This window comes from Heloderma suspectum, chromosome 1 (assembly GCF_057233095.1).
Source record: "Heloderma suspectum isolate Gila_16-S chromosome 1, 16-S_ref, whole genome shotgun sequence".
Lineage (NCBI taxonomy): Eukaryota > Metazoa > Chordata > Lepidosauria > Squamata > Helodermatidae > Heloderma > Heloderma suspectum.
In genome coordinates this window covers 187,256,301-187,266,057 of record NC_139458.1, presented here as the reverse complement: position 1 = coordinate 187,266,057, position 9,757 = coordinate 187,256,301, and the positions used below count along the sequence as shown (strand labels likewise).

The 9,757-nt window shown below is 54.2% G+C and overlaps 1 protein-coding gene across 1 annotated transcript; it reads right to left on the bottom strand.

Moving 5' to 3' along the window:
- Positions 1–4,927: 4,927 nt before the first annotated feature.
- Positions 4,928–8,281, bottom strand: DLX1 (distal-less homeobox 1). The gene is made up of 3 exons (XM_084829756.1): positions 7,969–8,281; positions 7,067–7,266; positions 4,928–5,182 (listed from the first exon to the last, which is right to left on the bottom strand). The coding sequence occupies exons 1-3, from the start codon at positions 8,279–8,281 to the stop codon at positions 4,928–4,930; spliced, it is 768 nt and encodes a 255-aa protein (XP_084685882.1).
- Between the last annotated feature and the right edge of the window lie 1,476 nt (positions 8,282–9,757).

The following is a 9,757-nucleotide window of genomic DNA, read 5'->3' as shown; positions in this document are numbered from 1 at the left end:
CATGGGATCTTGCGTTTAGACGGTGGGCTATTGAATTCGGTTCCAGGCTTGCTCTCGGTGAAGGGGACCTCCGGCTCTGGCTTTTGTAGTTCGGGATCTCGGTGAACCACCGGGTGGCAGCCACATTTTGCCTCCGAGGAATACAGGAAACCAGGCCAGGAGATTTCAGGAAGTCCCTTCGGGCAAATTATCTCTTTCTTCCCCAGGGGAGGCAGGAAGCTTAGATTCTCCCATGGTCTGCTTCGTTTCTCTCAGCCAGAAACTAACTCTCTCTCTCTCTCTCTCTCTCTCTCTCTCACACACACACACACACAGCCACAGTCTTCTCTCTCTCTCTCTCTCTCTCTCTCTCTCTCTCTCTCTCTCAAGAGCCTTAGCCAGAAGGCTGTATCATTTGATCACTCATCACCCAGAATTGAAAAATGGGTGCGTGTCAAAACAAAAATCGATACAATTTATCATTCGCTTCCTCCTCGAGCAGCCTCCAGGAAATCCACTCCCAACCCCCCAGATCCACACCCACTTTTGCCTCCTCCTCCGACTCCTCTCCCCACCCACTCGCCCCTCGGGAAACTTGCAAGCGGATACAAACGTGAGCAAGGAAGGAGGAAGAGAAAAAGAATGTCCCTCTCTAGGTCCGAACTCCACAGCAAATCCGATCTTGCCAAGACAGCGAGGCTCTCTCTGGCTCTGGGATCTCTGATCCTAGCATCTATCTATCTATCTATCTATCTATCTATCTATCTATCTATCTATCTATCTCTTCCTTCTTTCAGTGTGGTACTAGGACTTACTGAACTTTGCAGGCGAAACTAGCCCCAGCGACAGCCAACTTTTTAACCCCGAGAGGTGCCAACTACGGCAAGCGCACAGGCCCAAGCTCTGAGCTCCAGGTCAGCAAGCTCGAGTTTGCCTCCCTGGCTGGCGAAGAATCTGGAAGGTGGCCTGCTCTCTGCCTAGTTGCTGCGGCTGAAGTCTAAGTGAGGGCGCGTTTGCTTGTTTTAAACTGGGTTGAGGAAGATCCTTCGGGAAGAGTCCCATGGTTTGCCTCAGGCATGTTTCCGTCCTCTATCCCCAGTGAGTGAGAAGAAAGGGAAGGAAGGAAGGAAGGAAGGAAGGAAGGAAGGAAGGACCCCTCCAAGTCCAAGCTCTAGCTCTCCCAAAGGGGGCCATCGCGGGGGCATAGCATGGTACCCTCCAGATGTTTTGGACTTCAGTGCCCATCAGCCTCAGACAGCATAGCCAATGGTCAGGTATGCTGGGCTTTGTAGTCCAAAACATCTAGAGGGCACCAGGTTGGGGGTGGTGACCAAGAGACTGCAAAATAACATGTAAGGACCCGAATGATCAGCAAGCCCCCTCCTCCCCCACCCCAAAGAAGACCATCCAGTAGGAATGGTCTCAAGACAAAACAAGCCTCCGCTTTCCAGATCCGAGCTACTTTCCCTTGTCCCTCGCAGCTGGACTTCTCTGCTGTCCCCCTACCCAGCCTCAGATTTCTTTTCTTTCAAGGGAGGCGCATAGACGACCGAGGCGCTGTGGGCAGAAATCTGCCTCCCGTCCCCATTCCTTCCCTCCTCCAAGTCAAGCCCTTCCTAGGAGCTGCTGTCCAAACAAACGCGCGTCTCCTCGAGGGACAAGCTGTGGCATCCCCTGGAGCCGGTCCCAGCTCCGATATTAAGAGGCGAGGGGAGGCATCACGCTTTAGGGCTGGAAACGTGTGTAGCCGCCAATTTCCTCCCCGGAAAGTCTGAGCTTGACAAACGAGGCAAGAGGGAGTGACGAGTGGCGGTGTGCATCTGTGGGCTTCTTTCGTGAAAGAGGCAACGCTCCGGGCAACTACAGGGAGGAGCACACCCGGGAGGGGGGGGGAGAGAGAGAGACACTGACACACGGAGAGAGACAGTCGCACAAAGAGAGAGACACACACACACACATACAGAGACACACAGAGAGAAAGAGACAGACAGGGAGAGAGACACACACACCTGATTTGCCCGCTTGATCCAAGCCGTTCTGGGTCTCTCTCCTTTTTTAACCACCGGCATTTGTGGCTGAAAGCCTCGGGGTTTCTAACCTCCTTTCTGGAACACCCAGAGCATCCCACCTTCCAGGCCCGGAGGCCTTTGAAGCTGGCATGCCCGCCTCCGCCACCCCCAAGGCACTTTCCTCCTGCAGGTGACCTCCTTCGCAGCACCTGCTCTCTCTTCTAGCGAGAGCCTCCCGTACAATGGCTACATTTCTCTCCCAAAGAAAAAGAGGAGAGGCTCGGATACGATGGCATTAAGCAGAGAAGCCCTTCCTGTGGGGTTCAAAGGAGGTCTCCTAGCAGACCTTCAACTCCATCTGATCTCAGTTACATTCGCCCCTCCCAAAGCAATCCTCTATGCCCACTTACCTGGGAGTAAGTCCTACTGAACTCAGTGAGGCTCCCTTGTGAGTAGACATGCCTAGGATGGCTCTGTCACGTCCTTCCCTTGCTGGGAGTTATTATGATAAGGCAAAGTAAATCAAGATTGTAGGGGGATTGCACACGTGCAAAGAGAGACCCTCTAGTGTAGATCCCCATCCAGGTTAAGTTAGGGACTTTTAAAAAATTTTCTTGGCCTCCTGGGAGCAGGCTGTGGTTCATCGCCTTTGCGGAAGTGTAGATAGGTCTCCTTTGAAAGGGTCTTCCTTATTCCTCTTCTCTGCTACAGAACATCACGGGCCGGCTTCTTAATTCGGAACATCCCAATCACTCCCCGAGACTCCTGAAGCGGAACATCATTCTCCGCACTTCCGGTGTGTGTGTGTGTGTGTGTGTTGCAAATCCGGCCTCCATAGAGCCTATCCGAATGGATGAGAACGAGATTGTCAGCACCACACACTTGGTTAGTTTCAAAGCCCTTTAGAGACCAAGCCTGAACGACTGCATGATTGCACATACACCGCAACCCCAAGTTACAACATCTCGGCTGCAGCTTAGTCACTTCTTACGGAGATCTTGCATCTTTTCATGGCTGCACATAGACTGGGAACCGAAAGGCCGATTTCCTTTGATCCCTACCAAGAAACCTTACACGTGCAGCGAGCGGCTTCCTCTCTCTCTCTTCCCCCCACCACCGAAGCCATAATTCTACTGTTTCAAAAAAAACTTTTTAAAACTTGTGCACAAATGTTATAGGGAGAGTCAGGGTGGTGTTGGGTGTCTAGGCAACGAAGGGGGTGGTGGTGTGTGTGTGTGTGTGTCCCAGATACAAAGCGATAAGTTAACATTCTCAGCATAAAACTAAACTTTGACATATAGAACACTAAAACACCAACGGATCTCCAGTTTTTCACGTGTTCTGAAAGTGGATCTGGGTTTTTTTTGTAGTTGTTATCTCAAGTAAATTCGTCAAGAAGAATCTCAGTTTTCACAAAGCATCGTGTATTACAGACACACCCAATAAAAATTGGGAGGAAAGGAGGGGAATGAAAGAAAGAAACCCGGAACAATTTCTTAAAGCTAGAATTTGTGCAACATGTTTATAGAACAACATTATTAATTAATTAGGAAAATATGTACACATTGCGATCAGAGCCTGCATTCGAGAACGGTTGCAGGAAGATTCCGCAATGGCAATTCTGTGAAAGGGATGCGGTGGGGGGGATATCTCAAGAAATTGGGTTTTATAGCTGCAAGGAGCCGGACTGGCGTCTTGTCTTCTACTCTGCCTACACGGACATTAGTGCTTCACCGCAAATAAGGCGATCAACAGACTGGCCTCGACTCCGCTTCCAAAGCGAACTACATTGCATTTCTTCCTTTCTGCCTCCCCCGCCCCCCTCGTTTAGATGGCACTAACAAAGCAATCCGAAATATGTCTACTCAGAAGTAAGCGCCATCGAGTTCAATGAGGCTTACTCCCAGGTAAGTGTCTCTAGAACTGCAGCCTTAGATGTGTGTGAAAGGGGGGAAATATATGTACATATACGTGTGTGTGTGTGCAGAACCTTAATGTCCTCCACATATTCCCAAAATAAGCGAATGCACACCAAAAAAGAAAAGAAGTATTGACCATTTCCTCCCTCAGTGTGATGCGGCTGGTTTGAAACAAACGGCGTGAAAACAGCGTCACCTCTGCAAAACAGTTCTGCCCGTAAGTTTATTTTTTAAAAAAATGTTTAGGACTCTTATAGTGGTAGTTTTAAGTCAATAAATAATAATAATTTAAAAAATCCCCCATTCCCATTCGACAGAAGGAAAAAAAAAAGTACACCGAGGACTACAACGAACACTGAAAAGGGGGTGGGGGGAAGGAAGGAAGGGAGAGAGAGAGAGAGAGAGAGAGAGAGAGAGAGGATTTGTTTTCCTTTTTCTGAGGCCAGAGGAGCAGAACTTGGGATGGAAAAAATGACCTACATTTCATCAGGACAGACACGACAGACAGACAGACAGACAGACAGACGAGAGAGAGGACGCCGGTTGTTGGAGTGTGTGTTTTTCCCTTGTACAAACAGATTTTTTCCCCTTCCTAATTGTCCAACCAAGCCGAGGGGCGGCGGATGGGGCGCTGCTGTCCGGCTGTTGCCCGGCTGGTCTCGGGCTGATCTGGGGCTGCCGCGGCAGTTGTCTGCAGTGGCCGCCAGCCCCGCATCGCATCTGCGCTCGTCTCGCTCCGGAGCTCCAGCGACTCTGACCGAGAGCGGTCGCGGACGAGAGACCCCCCTGTCTTCCTTCCTTCCTTCCGCGCTCGGCTGGCGCCGCGACCCCGCTCCTTCAGCCGACACGGCGGTTCGTGCGTGCGGGCGATGTCCCCCCCAAACCCACAGAGTTCGTTTTGCGCATTGTCGCTGATGCCGACGGGGCGATCGGCTTGTCGGCTCAAAGTTGCCATTTAAAAAACGAAAAAACGAAAAACAAAACAAAAAAGCCAAAGGCCCCAAAACAGCCCCCGGCCCATCACATCAGCTGAGGCTGCTGCATAGTTTCCTGGTGGGCCGAAGGGTACCAAGACGTGTAGCTGGGGATGTAAGTGCCCGGGGTCCCCGTGGAGGTCTTACCCGACGACGACGTGGTATTCCAGACCGGGGGCACTGGCGGGGAACTGCCCGACAGGGACCTGCCGTTGGCCAGCGCGCTGCTTTCCAACGCGGCGCCTCCCTGCTTCATCAGCTTCTTGAATTTGGAGCGCTTGTTCTGGAACCAGATCTTGACCTGTGCGGCCCCCGGGCCAGAAAGGAAGGAAGGGAGAAAGACACAACGATCAAGAGGCGCTGGCCACATGGGCACCCGGGGGGGCTCTGCCCCGAGCAATACGGTACCCGCCCCAAGGCGCCAGACAGCGCTCGGCTGTGACCCCGGCGAGGGACGCCTGGTGGATACCCAGAGCCCTCTTCCGCGCGGGTGGCCAAAGCGCTGGGAACCGACGCGCGCTCCCACTTTCTCCCGGGGGGGATCTCTTTAGCGCGGCGGGGACACTGAGCAAGAAACGGCTTTTTCTTCCCCCGCCCCAGACTAGGTAATATTCAAAAATGGCCAAGGGCTTAATGTTCCCCGAGAAGCCACTGGAACTTCCAATAAAAATCCTTCCAATAAAACAGGGACTCACAAGATGTGTGTGTGTGTGTGTGTGTACACACGCACACGCGCGAGCGCGCACACACTTCTACTCGGAGATTGAGAAAGGAAGGCCTATACATCTCAATTGTCGCCATCAGAAAAAACGGGTTAGAATCATCTCTCAAATCCTAAATAAATGTCCTGCGCTTGAATGGCAGTGGGAGACCGCCTTACGCTCAAATCTGAACATTTTAGGATGGCGGCTGTAACCTGAGTGTTTGCTACGTTCCAAAGGGAATGCCTCCCACCCCCCCCCGCCGGTTGTTGTTTCTCTCTCGTTCTTTCCAGCAACTTAAAAATTCGCCTTTGGCAAGGGAGGCTGATCTCTTGGGGTGACTGACATTTCTAGGCATTTTCCTCGTTGTCCCTCGAGTACGTTGTTTTCCTTCGATGAAGAAAGGAGCGAGAGGAGGACATTTCTGTTGTGGGGAGATGAGGGTGGGCGCGTTGGCATATGATGGGTGGGAGAGGAGGCTCTTTGGCCTCGCTAAGCCGCGCTTCGCGATTGTGGCTTTTGTTCCTCCAACAGCTGGAAAGGGGGAAATGAACCCGCTGGAAGAGATGGGATCCATTAAGAGCTTCAAAACCCAGATCCTCAAAGCGTCACTTGGGCATACTTTGGGGTGGGGGTGGGATGGGGGGAGTTTTTCCCCTTGGGTTCAGCGCGGCTTACTCCAGAATAAACCACGCATAGGAGAGGGAAAGTCAATGCCCCTGGTGGGTCCTTCTTGTGTTTCCAATGGGTGTGTCAAGAAACATTGCACCCACTTGGAATTTTAATAGGTAGGAGAAGGGATGAATCGACATTTTTATAGAAGGCTGTTCAAGAGATGCAAATAATATTTATTTTAAAGCGCTTTCTCAAATGCAGGAGGGCGAAATTGGCGGCGTGTATGTGTCTATCTGTGAGGGGGCTGGGGGAGAAATTCTGTGACCTGTGATGGGAAGAGGAAGAGGCCTTTGGGGGGTCCGGGGGTCTTTTGTTCTGGGAGTCCGGGCACGTGTGTGTGTGTTGCGTGTGTGTCCGGCGGGCCTTTCACTCGCGGAGTTTTGCCTCCGGAGCATTGCGCACGGCGAAGGGCCAAGAGAAACGAGAAGGCGAGGCCAGGAGGATGCCAGAGGCCACGGGGAGGGCGGGTGTCGGGATGCTATAGGGCAGGGGTGGGCAGAAGGTAAATCGGGATCTACTGGCAGATCTCTGGGCGATTTGCAGTACATCATCAAGGATCTCTGACTCGTTTAAGAACAGCAACAAGATGACTTTCCCCACCGCATGTAGGCTGCTGAAATGAAGAGAGCTTGGGGTGACCAGGGACTGACAAGAAACTCCACTGCTCAACCTGTGCTCAGAGGCCCCTTCGCCTTTCTTTCTAAGTGTACCTCCTTTGCACGCGGCTCTCCTTGGCCGACCTTGGCGTCCTAGTCAAAACCCAGGGAGATCCCACAAGCCTGCAGCCTGCCAGCCCTGGTTCTGCCTACCTGAGTCTGGGTGAGCCCCAAGGAGGCGGCTAGCTCGGCTCTTTCGGGCAGGGCCAGATACTGGGTCTGCTGGAACCGCCGGTTCAAAGCCTGCAGCTGCAAACTGGAGTAGATCGTCCGGGGCTTCCGGATCTTCTTGCCTTTGCCGTTAAAGCGCACTTCGCCCCCTTCCACCACGGTGCTTTTCTCCGTCTCGGCCCCTGCAAGAACCAACAGAAGCAGGCCCGGGAGTGAGTGGAGGGGTGGAGGGCCGGGCGGGCACCGCAACGGCGGGCGCTCAACCGCCGCAACAAATCGCGCCGTGCTCTCCAGCGGCCACCAGCCGCCCAGGGCCGCGGTGGTCCCAGGGAGCTCGGTCGCCTTGGAGGGGCCCCAAGCGCGGCGGCGGCGTCAGGCGCCCCCGCCGTCACTCCCGAGGAGCCCCACCGGCCAGCCAGCCAGAGAGAGAGGCTGGCAAGTCCCGGAGCTCCATCGCCCCGAGGGTGGCGGGGGGAAAAAGTTTGCTATTTTTACAGGCGGCGGCGGCACTTTAGATTTAATTACCCTTAATTGCATACATTGTTTATAGCGCTACGCAATAAATAATTGCCGAGCCTAATAGGCGCACATCTGGGGGGGGGGAGAGACATTTCTTTCTGGGTTTTGCCAGCCGGGCATGGCGTGGCTTGGTGTGCAAACTCCAGAGCTCTCGGAGGAGGCTTGGTTGGCTCGAGGAATTCGCTCTCTCGGAGGACCGGGGGAAGCTGGCTTGGGGATAAGGCTGGTCTTACTGGGGGGCTTCTTCCCCCTGGCTCTGGTTTTAGGGGGTCGTTTGGGGCTCCCCTCCCCCTCCCCGCCCCCGCCCCCCTCCTTCCCTCCCTCCCTCCCCGCCCCCCGCCCCTCTGCAGGCAAGCGGCACGTACCTGTCTCCTCTAACCGGGTCTGAGCCAGGCTGGTGCTGTTAGGGTAGGACTGCACCGAGCTCATGTAAGGGTTGGCCGCGTGGCTGCTGACCGAGTTGACATAGGGGTAGCCCAGCGGTCTGGAGAAGGACGAAGCTGTGCTGTACGAGGCGTCCGGCTGCGAGTGGCCGGCAGAATGTAAACAGTGCATGGAATAGTGTCCGTGGGACATGGGCGAGGGAGGCATTTGCTGCCCGGGCGGCCCAAACTCCATAAAGACCGCCTTGCCTGACACGGGGCTACTGAGGCTCTCTGGCATGGTGGTCATGGTCATTGCTCGCCGCTGCCTTGGGTGCCTCGCTGGCTCGCTGGCTCGCTCTCTCTCTCTCTCCCTCTCTCTCTCTCCCTCTCTCTCTCTCCCTCTCTTCCTTCAGCCTGCCTTTTGGGGGCTCTCCCTGCCTCTCTTTCTCAGGACCCAATGGAAGAGGCCCCGGGGCTTTTCACTTTCCATTCATAAGAAAATGGAGTTTGTCTCTTTGAAAAAGTCTCAGGCATGATGCTGGAGATCTACACAAACTCGCCTAAAAGCTTTGACTCAGCCAAAAGCTATGAATATGCATGAGGCCGGCGAGCTGATTGGCCCGCCGTCTGGCATAATCGCTCGCGATTGGCCGGAGACGCTTTTCGGGGGCTTCGCCGTCTGGACCCGAGCGAGCCGCGAAGGAGAGCGAGGGAGCGAGGGGGAGAAAGAGCGCGGGAGCTGGACTTGGCCAGGGCGGAGGACCAGCAGCCGAGACTCCCCTCCGGGACCCCCAGCGACTGCCAGGAGTGGGGGGGGGGCGGAGGAGGAAGATTCGCAAACAAGGAGACAGCCCCGCAGCAGAGCTTGGGGGGGATCTCAGGCTCTAGGCACCCCCCTCCCCATCAACCAATCGACTTTACTATTACCGCTACTAATGTTATCAGTGACTAGCCAGCAACGCAAACTGAGATGGAGAGAGGAGGGGGACTGAGGGTCTCTCCACCCCACAGCAGTGGAGGCGGGTGGCTCCGATTTCGGTGGGGCGGTGATTCCATTCTGGGTGTCAGTCAGAACCAGCCAGACCACCAAAGGAGCTGTCCAAGGTGCTGAAGCTATTTGGGGGATGTGGTTCAGCACCCTGGATAGCTTCTGTGGAGTTCTGGCTGCTTCTGACTGAAACCCAGAATGGAATCACCACCCCACCGAAACCGGAGCCACCCGCCTCCACTGCCCCCACCCCCTACACACACAAAGACCATTTCCTCCAACTTCTCCCCTTGAGGGTCTCTCACGGATATGGAATCGAATTATTTTCTGCTTCTAACAATTATTTTTAGATTAGGTTTTAAGACGGGGGGAGGGAGAAAGAGACGAGTTTTTTTTTATTGTTTTGGTTTGGATGAAGCCTTGCACCCCATCACCCGGGTCCTAACTCCGGCCCTCGCTGCTGTGCAGCAAGACAACCGAATGGCCTGTACAAAGTTAGCTGTTGTAGCGGTGGTGTCGGATGAGATGCGTCCCTCGGCGTGGGCATGCTGCCTGGAGTGTGCGTTTTTGTGTGTTACAGCCAGGCAAACAGGGATCCACAGTCTACCCCTCCCAGCCCCAAGAAGGCCATTGATTCCATCATACCACTCAAGCACAGAGGGTTTGACTGCTGTGGTTTATCCAGCAGAAAGCCTCCACCTAACAAAGAATTGGGCCTTCCTTGTTTCAGGAAAAAGGGCTTGGGAGGCAGCGAGGGACCTGATTTTCAAATGTTTATCTGGCAGCCCTAGAAGTCCACTT